The following is a 27,623-nucleotide window of genomic DNA, read 5'->3' as shown; positions in this document are numbered from 1 at the left end:
TCTCTAACTTTCTTGTGTAGAGCAGAAGCGTATCTATATTCTTTAGTAAAGACAGGTTTATCGTCAGTTGTCGGTATATTTTGTTGTAGATACGATGTACGTGGAGCAGCATTACCTTCGATATAAAAAAGATATGAGTACTCTTTTCCTAGTTGGAAAAGTTGTTCATAACTTGTTTTATCATGATGATACTGGCAAAGTTTTACTGTAATATATTTAATTTTTTTCTCTGTTGTAATGTTGGGAACATTATTACTAAAATCTGGTTTCGGAAAATTCTCTAAATCATCTAAAACAAAAGGCACAAGATCTTGAGGAGGAATTTTATTTTCCACTTGCTCTTCTCTGGTGTTTACAGCCATCGTTAATCAGCGACCTTGATTGTATGTTACTGCTGCTCCGCCTATGAATATACCAGGAGTAGTTTTTATTAAACGTAAGTATGCTTGTCCATGGCTGTTAATTTGTGTTACAGGAATTTCTATTGGAACTTTTATTCTTGCACGTGTTTTGCATACACGATTTTGACCAAAGGTTACTCCTGTATGCTTTAAATGTTGAGAAGTTGGCAGAGATTCCGAATTTTCTTTATTCACGCCATTATCATCTATAATTTCGTGAAAATTGTCTTGTTTACTTATATACTCTGTCGTTGTATCGATCAATTAAAGTCCACGTTCTTCGTCGCTTGTTGTTGCAACTCTTCCTATAAATGGAATGGGACTTGTAGGTCTTCTTTTTAGTATCAAGGCTCTCATGTCATAACAAAGTCTGGCTCTTTTTTCAGCTAGAAATAAATTTTCTAATATTCCTGTTTTACTGAATGGTGTTTCTTGTGACAAAACGTGAAAAACGTAACTTTTATCAAATATGTTTAATATTACTGTTCCTAATGCTATAATACTTTAAGAAGTTAATCCAATCAGGGCAATTTTTGTGTCTGTATTTATAATAACATTTAATAATAAAGAAAATATTTTTATGGCATTGATGTCAGCTCCTGTATCTATAATAAAAGTGTCTTCGCTTTCATTTAGTTGAGAAATTTTTAGTCTTATTGTCAGCGCAGTGCTGATGGTTCTTGCGACAGACACTCGGGCAATTGCACTAATTGGTTCGTCAGTTGACGCTGATTCAGGTCTTTAATCGCCGTTGCATTGGGGCGACGAGCACCGTTCTCATTTAAAGAATGTTACGGTTTAGGAGAATTTGGCCTGAAAACTAGTTGATTACTTAAGGAATTCGACCTTGATCGAAAGCTGGCTTCGTTTTGTGATTCTCGTGGATATGTCTGAACATTATACAAGTGCAGGGGTAATTTCTCATTGGAAAACTAGAAGAATTGGCAAATACACACTGCAGTAAACTTGTGTGAAAAGGGCAATTTAAATAGGCTTATAATTGATTTTAATGTTGTATTGGATGCGTGGGGCCTAAATTTTGATAATTTTTCCACGAGTCGTTCAAAGGTTGATCAGATTGCGTTTCATTCGATTTTTGTAACAATTTTACAGATTGATCAATAGAGTCGTTATTTCGATATTAAAGAGCTGGGTGTTATACCATTCTTCAATCTGAATTAAACGTAGTGAAAAAAATTTTTGTGTCATTAGGATTGTAATAATAAGATATATATTCACGATTGTACATGTTGGAATCATCATACTTAATTTGTTGTATATTGTTTTGATTGGGCTGAAAATATGAAAACTGTTTTTGTCTATTTTGTTGGTATACTGATAGATTTTGTCTTGCTGCAGGGTGTAACTACTGACCAACATACACATGTGAATTATGATGGTACATGATAGCATGAGTATTGGGGTATAATATTTTTCCAACATCTTTGGCTTCTAAAGCTACCCGTTAATCGCCAGTGAAGGTTTTTGGTATGTTTAACATCATGTTAGCCATGAATTCATTGGGTAAGACTCGCATGAATGCTTTGCATCTAACCATTTCTAGATATAGTTTTGAATCAGGCTGTTGATTTTCAGGAATATTGTTAAAAGCGGCTTCTATTTTTGCTGCTCTAGCGCCTTGGTTAATGAGTAAGAAGATTCTTTCGTAAAAATCGCGAACAGTTTCTCTAAACATTATCTGAGAATTATTGATGTCAGTGATATATTAGGCGTAAGTTTTAGAAGAAGCGAAGTGTACCTTTAAATGTTTTATAAGATCTTCTAATGTATTTATTGTTAATCCGTCTAGACAACTTCTTGCTCTACCCTTTAGCCTAGAGATGACTGTCCTTAGAAACATAGGTTCTTTCGCATTTGAGGTAAGAAATCTACCGTTTTCAATGTCTTAAAAAAAATCTCTGAGTGGTGTATTTCATCCACTATACAGGGGAATATGTAGGGCAGCTTGATTAATGCTCAAAGCTAAGCTATTAAGGGCCACGTTACATGATAATTCAAGGAATTCAAGTTATTTTTCGGCTTTCCATGCTCTATGGTATTGTTCAAGTGACTGTACCCTTGTAGCTTCATGAGCTACCTTGTTTATATTCTCAAGTGTATGATCCATTATAAACAAATTTTAAAAACAGAAAAGAAAAGAGAAAAATATACATATGAAGAAAAAATAATTTGATAAAAAAATTTGGGTAAGGTAAAAGCGTACTTCAAGTTAAACAAAAGGCTTAGTTCCCCACTAGGGATGCCAATTTGTAACAACCGTACTTAAAAGTAAAGGGCAAAACTCGTAGATTCGTTTTACAAACAAATAAATTTAATTTTTATTCGTCAGGAACCAGCCGTTGGCCCAAAGGCCTTATTTTTGTTCTTGTTTACAGTATGCTTTTCTTTTAAATCGTTGACTTGGCGTAGTGGTGTTAAGTTTCAACGAATGGTATGTGTAGAGAGGTGTTGGTATATCGTACGCCAAGCTGGCGTTGACCTACTGTTTAATTTCATCTGATAAAATATGGTCGGAGCGTATTTTATTTGTCTCTTTATCTCACGTCCTTGAAGTGTCTTTATCATCTGTTATGTAGTTAATTTTTCCATAGTATATAATTTATTTATCAAAGTAAAATTTAGATTTCTATCAATTGAAATTTTAATTCTTAGAATACTTTATATAATTTAGTAATTGGAGTATTTTTATTAAAAAAAAAATTTAATCAACAACTGAGTTATGTCTTAACTGATGATCTAATAAATTTAGAAAATCCAGCAACAGTTAATCTTACAAATAGTATGAATCATAAAATTTCATATTTATATCTACAATGTTATACAATTTATGGTTACGTTAACTTAAATAACTTCTATGATCGTTGAATAACCGCTGCTCAGTCACAAGATCTTACAAAGTTGACCGCTACGATGATCTTGATCCTACACGAGAGTACTCGTGGTGATGGAAATAATTTGGCTGCTTGCTTTTAAAGTCTGAACCTAAGTTGACGGTCCTTTCTTTATTGTTTCTCCTTCATTCACTTTTTAAGCAAGTTTACAGTAGCCTGGTTTGCTCGAGCTTTTCTTACACAGCTTAGTCACTGAACTAAGTCTCATATTTGCTTGAAATGTACGCTTTTAACACGTAGTTTAATTACCGAACTTAGTCTTGCATCCGCTTATAATGCATTCTTTTAACACGTAGCTTCATCACTGAACTAAGTTTTACATCCGCTTAAAAGACGCAACAGAACTCACTCTCTAACCTTTATAGCTACTTTGGAGCAGTTGATGAAAGAGAAAAGACAATGATCGGTATGTGCAATAAGTTTTTATACTCTTGCATTTAAAGAGGACCCGTTAAGTTGGGGATCCGAACGACCAATTAGAGCTTAACCCAATTACTATCAATTTACACAAGCATAAACGTGGGGCAACAACTATACCATGAACAATGGTAAAAGTTGTTGATCTATTGGTTGTTTCATTTGGTACAGTTGATGTTGAAACTGTTCATGACATTTTTTGTGGATCATTCTTAGTAATAAATGTTGAAACTGCCGATTGTTTTCATTTTTGTGGACATTAAGTACAAATTGCTTTTTGTAAGATAAGCGCTATATAAGATTATTTGGAAATTGCACGCGGAGTTAGAGTTTTGTGACGGCAGCTTTTTTTATAGAAAGGAAGTTATATGTCACGAGATTGTAGAAGCAGCTATACAGCTTAATGTTTAACAATCGCTGAGCATTCGCATTTTATAAGTTTTTAACTGAGCTCTGTATTTTGAAATAATGAATATTAAGTATATGACATGGGATGTCACGTTATCACTTCTAACTTTAATTTAATTGCATATTTTGGTCTCAAAATTTGCATATGTATTTCAGGACCGTAGTGGGACAACTTTGTTTTTCTTATCCCAAACAATCTTGGGCATCTATAGTAGGAAAGACAGAGAAACGCTATATATCTGGGTACTTGCTGAGTGCAAGGTTAGTTATTCGATCTGGCCCTTTAACTTTACTCAAACCTTAACCGAAAATATATTTTAACATATTTTATAAAATTGGCTAGTGAGTTCTTCTTATCTAGTGTAAATATCTTTAATTATCAAAACAATTTTGTTCCAAAATGTATTTGTATAAGATCAACTGAGTTGTTGCTTGGGCATTTGTAAAACTTTTGAGATTACAGTGCTATTAATAATTAAATTTATTAATAATAATTTAAAACTTTTGCTTTCTTTTACAATCCATTTCTGGCTCTTAATCAGGCTGACAACTGTTTTGGCAGTTGTACGATTGTCAAAGGTTTGACATACACCAAATATGAAAGTGGTATAATCGACAATGTGTACATTTAAGTTTTATAAGGGAAATATTGATTAATCATTTTAATAAATGGTTAGATTTAAAATGTAAATATAAGAAGCGTCAAATAAAACATGGCTTTTTACAACATTATCTGTTATCAACGTAAAAAAAAGTTGACTTGATCGTTAGTTATAAATTAGTTTTATTTCTGTGCTTTTGTAATGTTTATTGATTCTAACAAATTTTATTTTAGACTTTGAGCAGAATAATGTTACAGTTATATAATACTTCAATTTGAGAATTGTGCATGTGAGCTATAATGTTTACTGAAACCAGTCGATCCCTTATTATTGTAAACAGATTTAATATATTTTTCAATACGTGTAAACAGAATGTGCCATACTTGTTGTATGTATGTAGCGTTAAAATCCAAGCATTTGATTGTCTACATTTCAATTATCTTCAAAATGCCAGATTATTATTTATTGTTAACTATAATGGTCTGAAGGTTGTGTTTATTGACTACAATTGAATTTATTCTGAGTTTGTTTAGTAAATTACCAATTTTCACTGAAACTACGAAAACATAATTTAACATGTAGAATTTTTCATTTTCTGGCAATATTAGATAAAAGTACTTGAAGGATAGTTTTTTGCGATTTTCTAAAATAATACAATCTTCAACAGTTTCGTTGTATCCATTACCTGATGGTAGAGCATTTTAATAATCTTACTTCTCTGTTGTAGTGACCTTTTCGTGAAGGTTTTGACAATAATCTATGAATCAAAAAATAAAAAATTTTACCTACTTGAATAGTACCAGAGGAAATTTTACTGAATTCATAAGTGTAACGTTTTACTGCAGTTTCATTGGATTAACTAGTATTACATAGTCAACTAATTGAAATTTTAGAAAAAATTTTTTAACTATAACAATTTGTTTAACTTTAAAGATACTATTTATTTTAAGCCATTTCAAAATTCTTTCTATTGTTTTATGAAATTGGTGATAGAAATATTTATGACTTAATACTTGTTACAATATCAGAGGTATTTCAGCCTGTGGAACGCATTTCAATGCTTGAAGAGTTCTCCTCCTTTAAGTAAGAGACAAAGATCTTAACTCTTTTTATCTATCAAGATACTGAATTTTACTTTAAGGTGTGTAGTCACTTTTTCTGAGTATATTTTAGTATATAATGGTCGAATTTCTTCGCTTTGTATCAAAAAATGAACTTTATTCGGTTTAACCATGTCGCCAACAACAACTCTATTTTAATTATGCCTGTAACTATCACTATTTGTTGACTTCTGGGTACCACATAAAGGGTGGGAAAGCTAAACAGTTTGGGTGTACTAGAAGATTTTTCATTATTTATATCCATTTAATGTCACCCTAAGAAATGCTAAAAGAAGCTTTTACAATGTGTTGGATAAAATAGCTTATAACTGAAAATATAATATTGAATAAACAATTCAAGTGCGGCAATCTCAGCAAGAAATACGTACAGTTGTCATGATTGCTCGAATAAAGCTATTCTATGCCGTTAATCTAACATAAGTATTTGATGCAGTTCACGCAAGGGAATACAACAGTAGTTAACTATTATCTTACAGCTGCGATTTTGGACCACGACTGTGACTACTGAAAGCCCTCTGAAATAGTAAAGGCCAAACAGCTTATTTTTTGTACTTCTGGGGTACCTTATTTTCAAGAGCACTTATTACCTTAAGACACATAAGATTTTTAGCCCCCTGTAACAGCTTACTCAATGAATGAATGAAAGAATGGCAATGAAAGACAAGGATATTAAGCTGCTCGAGGTCTCAGCATACACAAAGTCAATAACTTAATGATTGATATTATTACATGTACTATAAAATACAGAAATAACTACAGTTAGCATGTGTAATCCACAAGTGTATGGTAAATAAAACTGAGTTACAAGGAAAAAAGCAAAACTGCTATATTACCACTTTATGCACGTTTTCAGTTTCAAGAAAAGTTTTAAACTTACACTTGCATAGTAAACTGCAACGTAGAATAACCTATCACATACATTTTGAAGCATTTTTCACAATAATAACAAAACACACCCACAGGGTAGCTTTTATACAATATAATCGTGCTCAAATACTGGCCATTTCTTCTATAGCTGTACTGACATAACTAGACTTTTTTCATTAAAGAGTAGCTGGTAAGCTACTGTGGTAAGAAAACTGCTGCTTAGCTATGAGAAATTTTGTCTCTACTATCATTAAAAATGAATTTTTCTCTTTGGCATGAAAGTGTCTTCCTCACTATGTTCAGCTTAAATGTTTTTTGCTTTAGAACACAAGAAAATATGGAAAAGGTCACTTTAAGATCAGAATTTCAGTCTCAATAGTTCCTTATATTTTTTTAAGGTAAGCTCACTCAAATTAATAACTACTGTGGCCTGTAACGTTGATGATAGAAGGGAAACCCCTTGTTCTAGAGAAGCAGATATGGCCCATATTACTTAAGTCATACTTGAGGGTAATAAACTGAACTTTCCAACAGATATTTAATCTAATATCATTTTAGATTTGCTTACTAACAAAATTTAATTAGTTCAATAAAAATTATCTCAAACCATATGTGTTTTTACAGGTAAAATTCTTAACCGTCGTCTCGGAACCAACGAGTTCTGCCTTCTCAAACTGGATGTTTCCCAGCCATGACTGATTATAATAATGATAATTATAAAAGTAATAGTAACAATAATAAAAATGGTAATTATAATGTTATTAATAGTAATAATGATAATAATTATCATAAAAATAATAACAATAATAATATTAATTCCTGGGCTAAGGCAGTCAGCCTTGAGGCACGTCCTCCAGATGGTGAATGGAGGCAAACTTTCCACGGGTGTATGGTTCCAAAACGTGGCGGTGGTCAGAGTTCCTGCCCGTGGGTGATTTGAACGGAGTTTAACAGTTTGCATGGACCGAAACGCCAAGGAAAAGACCTCGTAGAAGAATCTAGGGTACATAACCAACTAAAACCTTCAATGGGTGATGCTAATGAAAACTTAGTACTAAAGGTGGTTAGTACTACCTCTTCGAGGAAGTCCACCACCAGTTTTAACCTGGTAAAAAGCCCAGGTAACTGGTGTTGGCCTTAGGGATTCTGAGAGAAGCCACAAAGTTATCCAGAATAAAAGCGAGGAGATGACCTCTGCTGAGAAATACTCACAAAAGAGCTTTATATTCCTGCCCAGGCGTGGACGTGACAGGATAATGAGTACTGAAAGCAGAGCAATTGACATCAGTACTGCCAGTTTTTTCAGCAACAACACCAAGATGGATCTGAAATTTACAAGGAACTTAGAATTAGAGCTTACCATGAAGCAGACAAAAAATTTTTTGTATTCAAAAATGATAAAAGATATGGTGGCAACAGTAACAATGACGTACACAAAAACACTAATGCTGATGAATGAAGGGATGAAAATGGTGTTGAACCTTCTGCATAATTTAAGTAATAGCTGTTGAGAGACTAGAAAAAAGATTGAAAACCTACTAAAACAATGCAATGATGATCTGATGTAAAAGACGTACAAATCAGAAGAAAGGTAAAGAATCACACGCTCTATCCAATCTCGATTCGTAGAAAAGCGTGCTGATATGCAAGCGGACCTGGAGCCTAAGAGGTCCGAAAGAGACCCCTAACCCTTCTTTCAAAAAAGGGAAAAAGATCAAGGAAAATCAAGAGCTTATCCCCAAAATTGGAATTAATGGTAGTGACGGCGAAAGGCGTGATAATGCCAAGAAACAGAGCAAAAACTTCTCGTTAAGGTTCTGGAAGAGCAGAGTTTTGCCAAGGTCCTAAAAAAGGTGAGGGCTGATTTTAAGTTGAAAGAGAACCATGTCATAGTTAAAAAAGTCACTACGACTTAGAAGGAAGACCTTTTTCTTAAAGTTAAAAGAATAGAGGACAAAATGGCCCTGGTTAGGAGTGTAGTTACGACCATTAGAGAAATAGGATCTGTTACAACAAATAAGAAAGGTGAGGCTCTTGAAGTCTGGGATCTGGATCAAATTACTGACAAGGCTAGTATCGAACTCACACTAAGTTAAATTCCTGATTGTTTGCCACAGATAAAAACAGTGATGCTACTAAAAGCAAATAGAAGGGGGTAAAAGTTTGCTTTGAAAAATACTGGAGAGACTGATTTCAGACGTATAGAAAAAATGAAGAGGCTGTTAATAGGCTTTACAAACTGCCAAGTAAGAAGACAGGTTGAAGTCCTCAGATGCTATCAGTGTCTGGGGTATAGACACTTAGCCAAGAACTGCAACAAGAAAGAACGGTTGATGCTATACTTTTAATATGTCAGCAGCAATCACCGTCAGAGAGATTGCAAGGAGGAGGCCTGATGTTTTGCTTGTGGAACAGACGGTGTCGAACACGAAGCAGGTAGCTGGAGCTGTCTAGCATTTAGAAAGGCACTAAAAGAGGCTAAAAGTAACGTACTTCCTAAATGGAGATAGAGCTTAAAAGAATGGAAGTTAGATGACCATTGCCGCCACAAGCTGTGCTGACTTACCCAAGATATCAGCAAGGGGAAGCAATGGGAATCGATGTTTTCACAAATAAGCAGACGACCAGACGAAATAAAGAGAAGGCAACATCATGACGGTAATGACACTCTGATAGGAGGTTACGTCAATGATCAACACCTCGTGGTCCTGGATCGAAGTATTAATGCGAAAGCGTTTTCCCAGCCAGGTGTCCCAGGAGATAAGTTTGGCCAGTTTAGTGGGTGTTAAGCTAATGTCGCTAAGAACATCGTAGTGATAAATCAGCATTTATAAGCTGACTGTTAGTTACACACAGGTAAGGGGTTGGTGAGTCCTTCTATCGTGCATTACAGCATCCAGGACGACCTCGGATAGAGAAGAAATAAATAAATCAAATACTAGTTACTAAAAATACTTTAACAGTGGTTAGGGGGGCTGTTGCAATAATAACGTATTACTTTAATATTATTCGTAATAATTATAATGGTAATAGTATAATAATAAAAACAATAACTATGATGATTGTAATAACTATAGTAAGATTTATAACAAAATAATAATAATAATAATAATAATGATAGTAATAATAATGATAACAATTATAATAATAATAATAATAAAAATAATAATAGTGGAAATAATAATTGTCATAACCATAATAATGATAATGATAATAATAATTTTATGTGCTCATGACTAAGGGTGTTGAAAAACTTCTTATTGACAGTGTGGTAAATGTACGATTAACAATGGTCCACACTTTTGATAGTTTTTGCTTATTAGAAATGCATAGTTACTTCTTTATCGTAATAAATATTACCTTTTACATAAGGTGTTGAACTTCCTAATTGGACTATCACAATTTCATCAACTCGAACCAGCTTTCGTACTTTTGGATCACATTTTTTACGTGCAAGGAACGGTATTAAAATCTAATTCTTTCCCTGAATAAGCCTTTAACACTAAAATTTTCTATTACAACTTTTTATAACTTAGCATGAATTAAGGATAATGTATTAGTAAAAACAGATTCTTCGTGTTTCTCATATTTGTTGCCGCTTTCTTGTAACTTACAGTGATCTTTTAGGTAAAAATCAACGCAAATGTAACCAAAGACTATTTTCCATTATTTGATAGAGTTATACTTACGTAGGCTCGTAATAAGCTAGAGTAAGCTAACGAATTTCAAATGGTAACCTTGAGAAAATATGTTACTAAGGTAGTTGTTTTTTAGTACACTTGCACCTCACCTAACTCTTCACACCACTCCACTGTGTGTTGGACTCATTAACACCGCACCATGCCACTAAAGCTTAGCAAGAGTTTTGAATTTTATTGAATTTAATTTTTTTTCTCTTACTAACTCTCTAAATCTTTATCCTTGGGATACAAATTATACTTTTATAGGTTGCCATGAGCTAGAGTATCATAACTATAGGGTAAGCTAACAATTTCAGAACGATAACCTTGAGAAAATATGTAACTTAAGTAGTTTTTTACTCACTTCCTCACACCACATCACCCTGTGTTGGACCCATTACCATTCAACCATGCCACTGCAGCTCAGCCAACATTCTTAATTCTATTAAATTTTTTTTTTTTTTTTACTTAAAAAAATTTTCTTCAAGAAAAGTAAAACTCTTACACTCAAGATCTCAGCCTGCAATCTTCTGCACACAATTACTTTTTTCTATGGCGTGCTTTGTAATTAAATGTTTTTAAAAATGTTTCTTTTTACTGATAAGTCTTATTAGTTGAAAAAAGGATTTTAAAATATGTAATTCATTAAGTAAATTTTTGCATTGTTTTAAAAATAATTTATTTAAAAACTGAGAAAATAGTTTATTTCAGTTACAGTCAGTTACAATTTTTCTGTGTTATAATAAATATTTACTTGTTTATTGAAAGTTTAGAAATTTTACAACTAATACATAGTTATTTAGACAAATTTTAATCTTTTTCTTTTTTTTAATTTGTAGTGCCATGTTTTTTCTAAGTTCACAATCTAGAATAGAAGTATGGTGAAATGAATCTTGATAGATTCTGCGTTAATTTACGGCAGTGCCTCATGTAAAGTAAAGGAAGATGAAAGAGGTTCGGGAGGATTTGAAAACCATCTCTTCTTACGATTTTTTCCCTTTGCATATGTAAGTTCAAACAATGAAAAGCTCTGATTACTGAAAACTCAAAGACGAAGCTGCTGGTGCTAAAAATAAGCAAAGAAACAAAAAGAATATGCATGAATTGCTAGGGTTCACAGAATCAATCAAGAGAATAACTGAACTGTAAAGTTTTACGTGAACACTCAAAATTATTACAAGAGCTTATACAAACAACAAAGATAAATTAAAATCAAACAATGCACATCTTTCAGATAAATGACAATAATTAGCATACAGGCAAGTACAAACGAATGACTACTTAACCAAAAGTAAACTTCAAAGAAGCATTAAAACAAACGTAATTGTGCATTTAAGTAATAGTCAATGGTGCATTAAAACAAATATAATTGTGCATTCAAGCAATCATAATGGTGCATTTAAGCACGTATAAACTGTGGATTTAAGCAACAATAATGGTGTATTAAATGAATAAAACAATAAAAACATTGTATGGAGTAAATACCTTTGTTATATACCTAATGCTTATTGTAACATCACTTTCAAATGTTGTCAAAATCAGCATCACAGCCATCTTTGTCTTTATTCACATGAACGCTCTTCAGCAAAACATGCTTTTTACAGTAGCCTGTAGGGTAGCTAGTTGGTCAATTTCTGGGCCTTTGATACTGTATGGTATTTTACTTTGTATCGACTCCACAACATCTTTAACGTTAGGTCCAGCACATGGTTTATTAGTTACTGTAACTTTTTTGCTTAACAGATTTTGATCGCCTTTTACTGTTGGACTCAACTGCCAACATACACTCATATTACCTTCTAGAGATACGTTGTATTTCAAGGAAATAATTAAAATAAAATGCTGAGATCCCCATCGAGATAATTCGTGGTAAAAAAAAGTTTTTCTCGAAAAGAAACTGGAAAAAAAAAATTTTCATGCAAACACAAGATTGCTGTAAGAGCATCTGCAAGTAAATAATCCGTGCTAACGATAATTTAAAAAAAAAAAGGTCATATTGGCTTCTAATTATTATACAATTTTTCTTGTAATAAAACGACTGTTGCTTCTATTTATATTATAGCGAATGACTTTGATTCCTCAATTTGGCTTATTGCTGCCCACTGTCAATCACCAAAAGAATAATGTTACTCCATTATCTATAGCTAACAGTTTGACTGTCAGGAAAAGTTAATTTACACGATTCCCGTCGCTTGTGGCTCGAAAAAATTTCTACTGAACATGACTAGTTAACACAGAGCGGTGTTGGCTCGGTGGTAAGCATGCTTGTAACTAATACACCACTGTTTTAGTGGTCGTAGCTTTGAATCCCGGTAAATGCAGATTTTTTTAAATACTGTCTTCATCGAAAAAATTTCCCACGTAACCCCAGCTGTTTTGAGGCAAGTTTTTCCGTTCAATTCTCCTTCAGAGTAATTCCAGGGTTTTTTCCTTGCCCCAGAGATTTTCAGGCCTGAATGAAAGCGAAACAGTGTAAGGGCTATAGAAAGGCATTAGTGGATTGGATGTGCCTGGCAGGGATCGCCGGCCTTATCGGTGAGGAGTGATCCCTGAAACATAGGGATTCTCTGGGGATGCCAATTAGCCTAGATCCGGTGCTTCGGTAAAGAGCATAACAAGTTAGAGGTGGACATCCTGAAATATGGAGTCTCCTCCGGGGAAAGGCTTCACAGTGGTGAGTGGACCTGATGCACCATTGGTGTAGAGAGTGTCACCTTAACTGGCAATATGTTCCACCAGAGATACTCACACTTTGTCCATGGATTACGTATGATTTAAGTATAGAATTTGAAAATGGGTGTGGCGATATATTCCTACACATAGATAGTCAGCGGGTGGCCCTGGTGACTAGGCCAGCAGGCTGTCATGCTAACCCAGTAAAAAAAAAAAAAAAATAGTTAAAATAATTACAGACATAATCCTATACACTTCCGTAGAACTGTGGCTAAATTCTTAAAAAATTGGTATAGTATTGTTTTCATAAAACAGTAATTGGTTTTAATTATTAACTAAAAGTTTGTTTTACATGCAGTATGATTAGGTACATTTTGTTTTATATGTTTTAATTTGTAAATACTTGGGTATTGTTTTCAAGATAACATCTCTTTCTTCATACTGTATAGAAATACTTTTTTTACCCTCAGGTGGTTTTGGGAGGCTGGTACTTCCTCAGGCGAAAAAACAGTTTTCCGAAACTTGTTCGAAAAGTCTCCTTTACGAGCCTCGTTACGTCCCTTGCCTTCGGCACGGGCCGCAAACCTCTAGGTTCGCAAACAGAGACTTTTCAAACTCGTAGGAAAACTAATATTTCACCAGTAAGCAAGGGCATAAGCCTGAGACTCCAATTTTTTATAAATTATGGTTGATTTTTAAGATAAGAAAAAATTTAAAATTTATCGTTACAGGTCAGGAAAGATTTGGAAACATGACTAGAGTTTATTACAAAGAAGCAGTTGGTGCATTTATCGTATTTGATGTTACAAGAAGTTCAACATTTGATGCAGTATTAAAATGGAAACATGACTTGGATCAAAAAGTTGTATTGCCTAATGGTCTACCAATTCCATGTGTTCTACTGGCTAACAAATGTGATCAACCAAAAGAAGGACTAGTGACATTACCTAATAAATTTAATGACTATTGTAAAGAAAATAATTTTATTGGATGGTTTGAAACATCAGCAAGAGACAATATAAATATTGAAGAAGCTAGTAATTTCTTAGTAAATCATGTGAGTAACATTTAAACTATTATTGTAATGGATATTTAATAATTCACATTAAATGAATAACATGTCATTATTTTACCATACTAACAATACGTTGCGCGAATTGTGATAGTCTAATGCATTCTAGAAAAAAATAGTAAAATGATTTTTGTTACATCATGTTTCTTCCGAAGAGAATAATAAATATAACTTTGAAATAAAATTTACAGTTAAAATATGGCACATAGTTCTATGATAACGCATGGTATTCATGACATTGTCTTCAAAGTAAAACTATAATTATTATTAGCTTGTGTATTAAAACAACGTCATTTCTTATAACTATTACATATGGACGTATCCAAGTCACTTCTCCCTAAGTCAATAACAAAAAATTACTCAAACGTGCTTGTTAAACATTAGTCAGTTTCAAATACAAGAAAAAATTATCGTTCTAATGACAATACATGTAACTCTAGTGGTAAATTTAGTTCTTTGAAGATTTTAAGCTCTAAAGTTAAAAAAAGGTAAAAGGTAAAACAGTCATGTCGTAATTACCAGTTTTATTTTTTTTTTTTTTAACTCAGATAGTAACATCAACGAAGCTTATTGTTTTATAGCCATTATTCAGCTGTTTCTGCTTCAACATTTGAAAAATTCCATCTTTAAAGTGGTTATTCATTTTCATCAAATAATTATGAAGGTATCATTTTGATGACGACGTTACTTTGATTGTCTTAAGATGTAAAAAATGTTACACAATTATGACAGTGATAAAGATAATAAGACAAACTGCGTTTATTATGTCAAATAATTTGATTGCAATTACTGAGAGTTTAATCATTTTACTTGTTCTCTTTCATACAGAAGATTTTTATTTTTTACTTTGAATGTTAAAGATTTTATGTCATAAATCTGAAAACTGTAGCAGTTTTTTGGTAGTATTATAAATGCTTAAACTAAAGAAATCTCAAAATAAATAAATTTATGAACGATTGCTCAAGAACAACAAATAGACACCACCAACTTTAAACAGGGTGACGTTTTACTGGCTTAGATTCTGCCAGTATTGTCAGGCCAAATTAGCCCATCACTTATGAACACTCAAAACAACAAACAACAAAATACAACAATTTTATAACCCAAACGAAATAAATAAATAACTATCACAATTTTAAAATTATTACCGACAAATTGGTGTCGCTGAAAAAGATACGAGTGCAAATTCACTCTCGTCAACTTTGCGTCTACATCGAGTAATGGTCTGACTATATCTGCACTATGCACAGTGACTGGAGACACCACAACAATAACAGATATTAAACCGATCGGTGCCTATCAATATTTAACAATACTAGCCACAAAGGTGAATACACTCTACTAAGCCCATTAACGTCTTTTGTCTTATTGAAAGTATTTATATTTAAATAATTATAAATTATGTCTAATAAGAACTTCCTTTTTTTGTTGATAGGATTTTTGTCACATACAATTACAGAGTTCTAGTAAAAATTTTGGCTAAAATTACTTTTATGCTTAGACACAACTGCACGATTTTTATATTCTTTAAAATGTTTATAAATATGACGTTTTGAAGCTCGTTTCGTTTGCTCAACATAACTAGTGGGACAATCGCCCTAAAAAGATTTACACATGACCTTTGTCGTCTTCTGCTCAGACATTTTATCTTTACCTAATTTGATGATAATAGTAAGAGGTTCATGAATTAATGGAAGAACGGGATCATTATGTGACCTTATGCTATTAAAACTTTATTTAAAATTGGTATTTTTAATGTAGTATCTAGAAAATTAATGCTGTTATTATGATTAAGTTTATGTGTAAGTGTCAAGTTACTGTGGTAGACATAAGGAACCTTTATTACCACATTAATATTATTCTTAAGGACGCTCATTACAGTTAGAGGAGAGATGTAGAGAGTACAGTGAGGGAGGAGTGAGCATGCGGTAGTGCCGCCAACTATTTTGAACGCATTTGTATATGTATAGATTGGGGTCTGACACTGTTTTTTTTATTTAACTGCAAAAGTAACTTGTCTATCTCTCCAAAAATTAAGGATAAGACAAGTACTATGGTATTGCTTTATGCAAATAAAAATTCTAAGAATTCTACATACTATTTTCTTATAAATTCCATTGTCATGTGACTCCTCGATAAGGTTATGTATTTAGTTAAAGTTTTTTAAACATTTAGTATTTAAAAAATGGTGTTGCGAAACGATCCTAAGTCTTACATGTTACTTTTTCACATTATTACAAGCATCTTGTTGACATTTTAGGAAGATCGTAGAGAAAACGCTATGTTCGATAAACGTCCTTAAGGATGCATAGTATTGTGTGATAAACGTAGCAATAAGAAACAAGGGGCATACAATTGTCTTTATTATTCAATGATCAAAGGCAACCTTATTCACACTCAGTTGTAATAAGATCAACAAACATAGAATAAACGGGAGAACCCATGATTGTGTCGAATATTTGTCGATAGGTAGTGCCATTTAATTTAAAAAAGGTGATATTAAACAAAAATTTTGTACTCTCTCTATGTATATCAAGTGGAATTTAACTTTTACTCTGTATATGTTGCTGTGTCCTATTGAGACTTTTTAGTTCGAGTTTCCACGAAGTAATTGGTAAGCAGCGACGCCACGTTTTAAGACTGTAAAGTGAAATAAGACGGAATAGTAACATTTTTAATTTTATTTCTTAATCCAAAAGAACTGTCGATATGTGAGTCTGCTGATGGAAAGACAGTTTAAAGGCTACTGTAAACATTTTTGCCAAGAAGTGTGTAGGACTATTGACAATAGAAATAATAGGTCTAAGAGGACAGTTATTTATGTGTATTTTTTTGAGTCCATACGCTCTATTTATTTTTTCTAACACTCCGTGCGAGCTCGTATTGAAAAGTCTCAATAGTAGACAGCAACATATACAGAATCAGAGTGAGATTTCACTTGACATACTTAAAGATTGTAAAAAATTTTTGTTTGATAATACCTTTTTTGAATTCAATAGCACTACTCATCAACAAATGTTTGGTACACCTGTGGGTTCTTCTATTTTGCAGATCTTGTAAGGACAAATTGTGAATGAAGTTGCCTTTCATTTTTAAAAACTAAAACAATTGTACGCCTTTTTTTATTAGCGTTGATAAGGGGACACTATGCATCCATAAGAACAATACTGCTACTGTATTATAGGTTTTCAATAGCTATTACGGCAACTTAACATTCACACATAAACTTTAAGATAATATCAGCTTTAGTTTTATATATATAACATAATTAGTACGAAATTCCTGGATTATTACAAATTGGTTTATAAAAAAGATGTCCTCTTTTCGTAACTTAAACATTTTTTCTAATTATCCTCTTGCATTAAAAAGAATGTTGTGTACAATTTGGTAGACCAGAATATTCTATTATTGCATCATATTTTTCACAGTAAAAATATTAATATTGTAAGACAGTTACTCCTCGATAGTGACAACCTGACTTCGTTTATTAATAAACACAACACATACCGCATCTCTGCTTTATCTGATAAACCTTTTCGCAATGCATTTTTTCCATATCCGTATAATCATGTTCCAAAACTCTTCATACCTATTTCCTTTGTTAATGAATCATCAATTTAAAAAAAAGTAATAATAACCTTAAATCATTCTTAGTTGTATTATCAAATCAGGTGAAGATAAAATGTCTAGGCAGAAGACGATAAAAGTTGTCTGTAAGTTTTTTCAGGGCGATTGTCCCACTAGTTATGTTGAACAAACAAAACGAGCTTTGAACATCGAATAAATACACATTTTAAAGTATATAAAAATAATGCAGTTGTGTCTAAGCATGTTAGTAATCTTAGACACAATTTTAACAATAACTCTGTAATCGTATGAGATAAAAAACCTAACAACAAAAAATTTGTTATTGGACATAATTTATAATTATTTAAATAGAAATGGTTTTAATACGAAAGAAGACGTTGATAAGTGTATTAGAGTGTATTCACCTCTCTGGCCAGTTTTGTCAAATATCGATAGGTATCAAGCGGTCTGATATTTTTTATTGCTGTGGTGATGCCAGTCACTGTGCAAAGTGTAGATATCGTTAGACCATTACTCGATTTAGACGTAGGGTTCATTGTTCATACACGAGAGTAAATTTGCACTCGTATCTTTTTCAGTGACACCAATTTGTTGGTAATAATTTTTACATTATGATAATTGTTTATTTATTTTCCTTATATTATAAGACTTTTGTATTTTATTGTTTGTTGATTTGTGTATTTATACTGAATAAACTGTTTTGGCCTGATGAGGCTCGTAAAACCTAGGCCAGCTAAACGTGGCCTTATAAAAAGTAAGTGCTGTCTCCTTTTCGTCCTTGGGCGATCGTTGATCAATTTTCTTATTATGTAATGTAAAGCTGCATCATCGAAACACTCGCTCAATAGTCGTCTAATCAATTATGAGACTTTATTATTTTAATTATTAACAAAACTGCCAATATTTTGACCTGCTGTTGACGCCATTTTCATGGCAACTTAAAACAGTGTTTAAAGAAATAAAGAACAACATCAAAAATAATAAATATCAAAATATAAAAACTATGTGTTAATACCAATGAAGGTGTTAAGACACAACATAACACTGCAAGTGGAGCGACAAAAACTTATTACATAATTACAAATTTACAAAAATAAATTTTTAGTAAAAAAATTCTTTTCTCTTCCTTTCACAAGTAACATGATAGAATAAATGTAGTTATAAAACAAGAAACTGTGTAAAATAAAGTAGACGGAAAAAAAGTATTTATTACAAAGAAGTGTGTACATAAAAAATAGACAAAATATTCGAGGAGGTTACAAAAACCAAGAAATATTTGAAACTGTATTTGACGTATGCGACCTATACCGCACGCAAGAAACGTATTAAAATGTATAGTGTACATATAAATAATTAATTAGGAGTAATTACGACTAATTATTTTGTTTAATTTCTCATCAGAAATGTTTATAAGAAACATTCAATTAAATAGTGTGTAGTTGTCTATTTACATTGTTATTATAAACGCAAATGTATACCTTTTCAGAAAATTCGCGTTGACACTTATTCTTTTCCTGGTCCAAATTGTAACATTATTAATATCAAAAGTGTGTTTAAACTAAAGTGAATAGAGAGAAATGGCAGAGTTATTATCTTGTTTTTTAACCATCCATAAATGCTTACTCATATAAATGTCAAAAAGTCTCTTACTCTGACCTACATAGCAAATACTACATTTACAAAAAATTAAGTAAACCATGGCCCTCTTTTGAAGTGTACAAATTTTATCTTTACTCAAATTTATAATATCAGTAAACTCACATAAATTAGAAAAAGTGACCTTACTGTTAGATTTAGAAAAAATCTCACGTAAACAACTTTCTTATTTTCGAAGTACGGGAGTACAATAAATGGAGTTCTAGAACTGGAGTTACGTTTTTCGGAAAAGTAACGGACCCCATCAAGTGTTGTTTTTTAAACATACTATTTAGTGTATTAAGTTAGCTAATTCTTGCTTTAATATATTTTTCAACAAAATAACATAATTATGCATTATCTTGGTATATACGAATCATGACGTTTCACAGCGTTTGTGAAAATTTGTAAGACATTAGCAATCCAGAGGGCTCTTCTTTAGCTTCCTTCAATGTCGTCTCTTTGTATACCAAATCAATTTTCAATTAAATGAAAACTTGTTCGAACAAAAAATTAGTCTCGTTTATTAATTTTTTAGCCATTGACAAAAAAGAATCCCTTGATATTTTTAATTTTTTCATTAACTCTCATTATGTTAGTTTCAACAACCAAGTATATAGACAGAAAAGTGGATAGAGAGAAATGTGGAACCCCAATGAGTGGTTATTCTTCTTCATGGATAGCTGAAACTGTTTTAGAATCTTTGGAGTCAACTATCATTTCACAATGTGGAAATTTAATATTAGCCTATGTACGCTATGTAGATGATTGTTATTATTTTTCTGATTATAAAAACATCACATATTAATCAAACTTTAAATTTGTTTAATAAATATAATTCGTTCTTACAGTTAACATAAAAGAGAGAAACTAATAACTCCATTCTATTCTAAGACATATTAATCACACGTATTTCTGACACTCGATGTGTAATAGACTTACACATAAAACCATCTCACTCTGGACGCCTGCTAAATTTTTTTGTACAGTTACAGTTTTTAAGCTGGCAGATCCTCAATTTATGTCAAAAAACATCCAGGAGCTTAGAAGGATCCTTGCTGATAATGCATACCCCTGTTGTTTAGTTGAAAAATATATCAGAGCGAGAATGAGCTAACTTAATACACTAAATAGTTATTTCAAAACACAACACTTGATGGGGTCCGTTACTTTTCCAAAAAACGTAACTCCAGTCCTAGAACTCCATTTATTGTACTCCCGTACTTCGGGCGCTAAGAAAGTTGTTTACGTAAGATTTTTTCTGTACCTAACATTAGGATAACTTCTTATAATTTATGTAAATTTACTGATATTATAAGATCGGGTAGAGATAAAATTCCTACACTTTAAAAGTGGGCCATAAGTTACTTAATTTTTTGTAAACGTGGTATTTACTATGTGGGTCAAAGAAAGAGACTTTATGACATTCGTATAAATAAGCTTTTACGGATGGTTAAAAAACAAGATAATAACTCTGCCATTGCTCTCCATTCACTTCAATTTAAACACACTTTTGATATTGATGATGTTACAATTTGGGACCAGGAAAAGAAAAAGTTTAAACGCTTATTTTCTAAAATGGTATACATTTCTGTTTATGAAAACAATGTAAATAGACACCTAGACACTAGTAAATTAAATGTCACTTATAAAAATTTTTTATGAGATATTAAACAAAATAATTAGTCGTAATTACTCCTAATTAATTTCTTACATGTACGTCATACATTTTAATACGTTTCTTACGTGCCATATAAGTCGTATACGTCAAATACAGTTTTACATGTTTCTTGGTTTTTTAACGTCCTCGAATATTTTGTCTAATTTTTATGTACACACTACTTTGTGGTAATTAGTTTAATTTTCTGTTTACTTTATTATATACACTTTTTTGCTTTTTACCTACGTCCATTATATGATGTTACTTTTTAAAAGAAAAAAAAAAAACATTTTTACTAAACAATTACTTTTGTAAATTTTGTAATTATACAGTAAGTTTTTGTCGCTCTGCTTACAGTGTTAGGTTGTGTCCTAACATTTGCATTGGTATTTGCACATAACTTTTTATATTTCGATGTTTGTTATTTTTAAGTTTGTCATTTATTTATTTGTGCATTGTTATTAGTTGCTCTAAGGAAAGTGTTAGCATGACGTCGAAATATTGGCAGTTTCGTTAATTATTGTAATAAAGTTGTCCTCGAATTACCACTTCGTATACTGTCTCATTATCGATTATACGACTATTTAGCGACTGTTATGATAATGTACCCTTACATTACATAATAAGAAAATTGATCAACAATCGCTCAAGGACAATAAGTAGACAGCACTTACTTTAAATAAGGTGACGTTTAGCTCGCTTAGGTCTTACCAGCTTCAGCAGGCAAAAATAGTTTATTGACTATAAATACACAAAATAACAAAACAATTAAATACAAAAGTCTTATAACTTTTCTGTCTCATTATTGATTTCTTATTTTGTGTTTATATGGAGGACGACTATAATTCAATTGAATGAATCTTGAAACATCTTTTCTGATAAGTGTACGGTTATTTTTATTTTGAAATTCTTTTACGAATTTCTCACAGTCATCTAACAGATGGCATGCTGGTACTACTTAGTCTTGTATAGAGTTTTGAATTCAAATTTTTTTAAATAACTTTATAATAACGCATGTGTCATTATTATATCTGAAGTACTCACTAATCCGAACTGTTAGTTAGTACTTCTGATATAATAATACCTTTCCCAATGTTATAAGATCGAAGTATCCGAGGTCTATGAGTCGTTTGTTATTTTAACGTACCTGTTTTGAGGAATATACATCTTCCCTTGCTTTCACTGCCAGATTAGGGTTTTTGTTTTTTGATGTAAAAATATTTTATACGAGGATTGGACTTTCTGCTTAGGCAGTGAAAATGTTTAAAGCGTAAAGCTTTTCGTGTCATGCCCATACATATATATACAAATACCATTTTCTCTTTTTTCTACTGAGGAGTGCTAAGTTAACGCTAAGTGCGGCCAGCCAAAATACATAGATATGATATATCCTATCCGTCTACAAGCAGCTAAGCATATACGCGCACGAGCATACACACACATGCTGTGCACAACTGCTGGCCAAGGCATGCTACGCATGCACAAGTTTTTAGAAAAAGTAACACTTTCATGTTATCATGTTAGCATAATGGTATGATAGCTACGATATGATCCTGAAGTGTGTAAAAAAATATCTGCCGCAATTTTCATAAATGCTGGGAAATGTCATGATTCGTATATACCTAGAATATTTTTGTGATCTTTACTTTTGATTACGAGTTATATTGTCATATAATAAGAGCAATTTAATCCAAATAACATTAGTGCCGCAACCTAGTCTTATAGATAAAAGATAAATAAAATTTCGTACAGAAGTGCCATTTGTAGCAGGATTGGGACTTTTCTACTGCTCGTAAATGGCTCCCTCAAAAATATATACTTCCCGTGCAAAAAAACAAATTAGGTGGCCTCTGCCTGAGTGGCTCACAAAAATTATGTTGGCAAATTTTTCCAGCGTATATTATGTTCTTTACCCAGGGCATACCCAGCCATCTGGTATTTTTAATGTTCTTTTTTACTGTAGAGTTTACATATCTCTTTGCTTCTACTGGAAGATAAGTATATTTGTTAACTCTATACTTATATCTTAGGTGGCCTTAGCTTGATTAGCTGAAAAAATTGTGCTGTTAAAACTCCCATGGCGTATTTTCTAAAAAATTAACTTGTGTATTTTGTCACAATTGTACAAATGCACGATTGACATGTACCCATGGATATAAAAAACTAACTGCACTGGTGTCTTTTTTAACTTCAACTCTTCAACACAACTTATGAGCTTATATCTAAAGATTTTGCTTAACCTTTGCATACATTTTGTAACCATGTCAAATTATTTTCTTGTTTGCCTTATGTTTTGATGTTAAGGCCTTAGAACGATATTCTTGTGTACATTTAACTTTAAGAATTAAGATACTTCACTCGATGACTTACATATTCTGTTCAATATACACTTCTTTTCGGTTAGTAGTTCATCTAGAGTCACGCATGCGTAAAAGACTGTACACGTTGTGACGTGGCAAAATTTACTTCACAATTTTTGTACGTCACTGTCGACGCCCCTATTCTGAAACCAATTCGTGTTTTTAATGGGATCCTCGTATAATTGTAATTTTCATGTATTTTAAAAACGACCAATGGTAAGCAAGAAAAAGAGACACAGACATGCACCAGAAATGTAGCGTGCGTACGAGTGAATGTGATTATGTAATTGTCGAGGCGTCGCACACTGGGGCCAAACGAAAAAAAAAATGTTCAAAACTACCTACAGCCCTCTATTATAAGCCAATTTTGGATTTTTTTTTTTATTGTCATCTTCAAATGATTTGCAACGATCGCTTTTTGCCCGATTTTCTTTTTTCAATTTTACAATGTCAGTAGTAATGTAAGATGAAGAATTTTTTTTTAGTAACTTAAGGGTATGTCAAACAAAATTACTGGTAGTTTAATTTGTGCATGCTATGTGATATAAACTTAAAAATTTTTAAATAAATTATCGTTTTTCATACCTTACTAGAATAGCTCTTTGCCCAATTCCTTACAATGTTTATTTTTAAAAGGTAACCTAATTTTTCAAGTTGATAAATCATTTTCTGTGCTAACATTAACAAGATTTTTTGTAGAGTTGGTTTATTAAAAAATGACAATAATAAGTTACTGATTAATCTCAAATACTGAAAAGCATTCTTAAAACTTAGATTTCCACTGACATTGCTTATCAACATACTCACCATGGTTAATTAATTTTTTCTTAATTTTAACTTTGCAATACAGTCATAATCATGGCATAGAATGGGATTTTTCTACTTTAGAGGTTAGGTTACCAAATTTTCAAATTGCAAGAAGAAAATCGGGCAAAGAGCGATCATTGCAAATTATTTGAAGATCACAATTAAAGAAAAATCCAAAATTGGTTCATAATAGAGTGCTGTAGGTGGTTTTGAACAATTTTTTACGGTTTTTTTATTCGACATAACCTCAAAATACCGAAAAGCGTTTATCAAACTCAAATTAACACTGACATTGCTTATAAACACATTCATTATGGTTAATTAATTTTTTCTAAATTTTAACTTGACAATACAGTCATGACCATGGAATATTATGGGATTTTTCCAGTTTAGAGGTTAGGTTACCAATTTCTAAAATTGAAAAAAGAAAATCAGGCAAAGAGCGATGGTTGAAAATCATCTAAAAATTACAATAAAAAAAAAAAATCCAAAATTGGCTTATAATAGAGGGCTGTAGGTGGTTTTGAACATTTTTTATTCGTTTGGCCCCAGTCTGCGTCGGCACGTAAGAATGAGACGGAAGGTAAGGTAGGGGCCAGATAAACCGTTAGCGCCGAAGAAGGTGATCGAATGAGGGACAAGGAGATACCGACACAAGGGTCAGGGAGTAGAGCGCGAGAAGGAAAAGGGGAAGGGAAAAAGCCAGTAGAGTTTTGGCTGTCGAGAGAGAGAGAGAGAAAGCTGTTGAGCGTGAAGAGAGTGTCCGTGCCATTTTACTTTTTCGTTTGGTTTCCTTTTCGTTTCGTGGCCAGTATTAGAGACGAGCATCTTTTCGGTTATTCCCTTATTCCTAGTGTGTACGCGGAGATCATGAAAGGGGTCGAGCTGCACGCTGGGAAAACGCGATGAGAGTGTGTGGAAGAGAGAGAGCGTCAGCACCCGAAATACTGTGAGAGCAAGCGAGAAAGAGAGGAAAAGTAGGGCTGATCCAAGCCTGCTTGGCCCTAAGCGCTGGTCGCTCCGTCAACGAGACGTCCTCTTCTGACAATCCAAGCCAAGCTGAGCAGAAGAGGGCCCTACGCAGCCGGGGAGGAGGATCAAGGGACTCCAGAGCATCAACTTTCTGGACCACCATCCTCGACGACACCGCAGGCTCACTTGTCTGTGAGAGTAGAGCAGCATACTTCAAGGTACGGTGAATAGGCTAGAGGGGGACACAAGGGGGAAACATCGAGAGTTAATAGCGAGAGCGAGAGTCACGAGAGAAAGCTTGGTGAGTGCTCTCCGGTTGGGCCTCCACCGAGACGCAGAGACGGGCACGTCGGACAAGTGTGTATGAGGGAGGGACAGGGACCGAGCGAGAGTGAGAGAGAGAGGGAAAAAGAGAGGAAGAAAAGGGCGCGCACGACTGCGAGAGTGAGTAAGTAGGCGCATAGCCCTGGTGCAAGGGTGGGACGGATCGAGGGCTGGCGTCGGGACGCAAAATTGTAAGGCGTGTTTGCGACCTTCTCCGGCCGTGACGGCAATCTACGCCCAGGTCTTATAGGTTGCACTGAACATGTGTGTGGGGGTGTGTATGTACGGACAGTCAACCGTGCCGAGGAGACCTGGTCCCAGACCGAGAGTCACGTGAGAGAGAAAGTGGGTGTAAAGGCACGTGAGGGCGTGTGCGTGTAAGCGGAAAAACGTGGCTCTTTGAGCGCACCACTGGTGTTGTGGTTGCGATCGAGGGTGGGTGCCGTGGCATAAGGACCGAGAGGCGTGTATGTGAAGTGATTGTAGATAGTGATTGTGCTTATTTTAATTAATAAATAAAATAAAATCAAGATCGCTCTTTGTTATTAATTTGCCCCAGACGTGAATCCCCTTTTGAGACAGGTCCAGTGAAGAGCGAGTAGGGAGAGCGTCGTCGAGGAGAGACGTACGAGAGAGAATAATTTCAGTATTTTCTCTCCAACGGTAAATTACCTTGGGGAATCAAAAATATACGTCATAACGTTGATATTTTGGTTGAGTCTTCTTGATATACTCTCTTGTTGGGAGTAGGGGTAAGAATAATTCAAATTGGGGTTTGATAAAGCAGTTAGGATGGCTAGGAAGAAGGTACAATTATAAGTTGCTGAGCGACAAATAGGCTAGTAATACAAATAACATTATAAGATTTTTGTACCTTTTTTCACTTTTGTCATCTGATTAGCAACCATTTTAATAAAAAAATCATTATGTTAGAGAAAGTTTCAAATGACCTATTTCGTTCCATTTTAGTAATATAAAGCTCAGCAATCTATATATATATATATATATATATATATATATATATATATATATATATATACATACACATATATATACATCGTTAGATTTTGTAAAAAAAGTTCTTGTTCTAAATGCTTATGAAAGTAATTAAAAGAGATGAATGTTCTTTCCTCTAAGCTTTCTTACAATTAACATTGAAGTCTTACAAAAATTTTTCAACGATACGTTGGTTTTTGAGCAGCTGTAATTAAACTGCATCTGTAAACTATATCTTGGAAGTAGTCCCATAAAAGTGCTGAGTAATTGACATGAAAGATATGTAGTGTATTGCTTGATCCATGCAGATGTTAGAATAAGATCTATTTGAATCTTCCTCTTGTTTTTATTTTTTTTTTTTTTTATTTTTTTTTTTCATTTTGAACAAAAGCTAAAAGAATGTTATAAAATTGCCACTCCATGATAACTTGTCTTGTTGTAAGACGATCAAAGGTGTTTCATGATTATTCAATATTATTTGAGGATAATCCAGCTTCAATACTTGCACCAATCTTCTTATTATTTAATTAAGTGTATATTTCTTCTATTTCTATCAATGGCGTCCAAATACCAATGGTAAGACTTGTGATACTTAGTAGTTATGGAAACTAATTCTAAGTATTGACTGATTGGATTATTTTATTGTTTGTCCATTACTATAAACTTATAGAATTATTTATAAACTTACAGCTGCGGTATCCCATGTCATAGACTTAATAATAGTATAAAGTATTATAAGTCTCAATATTACTACATATGTAGCAGTGTTATATTTGTATGAGCAACTGTTACTTATGTTGGCGTTGTTTCTTCTAGCTTGTTTATTAGGCTGCACTAGACCGGTACACATTTATAGCAAATTGTTTTAATATGACCGCTGGTCCTCAATTTTCAACTACTGTAAATCATCCTGTATATAAGTATGCATGAAACTGTTAGGTTTGGTTTCTTTTCTTTATTTATGATTTCATCATACGGTTGACATTATTTTTTAAAAGATTTTATATAAAAAATTAAAATCAGGTTTTGCTTCACTGTAGCAAGATTTTAAAATTAAAAGATAAATCACACAATTTTTTTTTAGATCGTTCAGGAGGATTTTAAAACAACGTCATCATGTAAAACTTC

General features: G+C 32.9%; 1 protein-coding gene across 1 annotated transcript in view; it reads left to right on the top strand.

Annotated features, from left to right (window-relative positions):
* LOC106636993 (RAS oncogene family member Rab32) overlaps positions 1–14,153 on the top strand; it is a 268,682-nt gene extending 254,529 nt beyond the window's left edge. The window contains exon 5 of the mRNA XM_089589278.1: positions 13,813–14,153. Coding sequence (XP_089445404.1) covers positions 13,813–14,153 — 341 coding nt within the window. The remainder of the gene's footprint in view (positions 1–13,812) is intronic.
* The last annotated feature ends 13,470 nt before the right edge of the window (positions 14,154–27,623 follow it).

Source organism: Copidosoma floridanum, unplaced genomic scaffold (assembly GCF_036245765.1).
Source record: "Copidosoma floridanum isolate Cflo_tuat_1 unplaced genomic scaffold, Cflo_Japanese_pri ptg000008l, whole genome shotgun sequence".
Classification (NCBI taxonomy): Eukaryota; Metazoa; Arthropoda; class Insecta; order Hymenoptera; family Encyrtidae; genus Copidosoma; species Copidosoma floridanum.
Note: the sequence above shows the minus strand (reverse complement) of the source record. Positions and strands in the feature narration are given on the sequence as shown.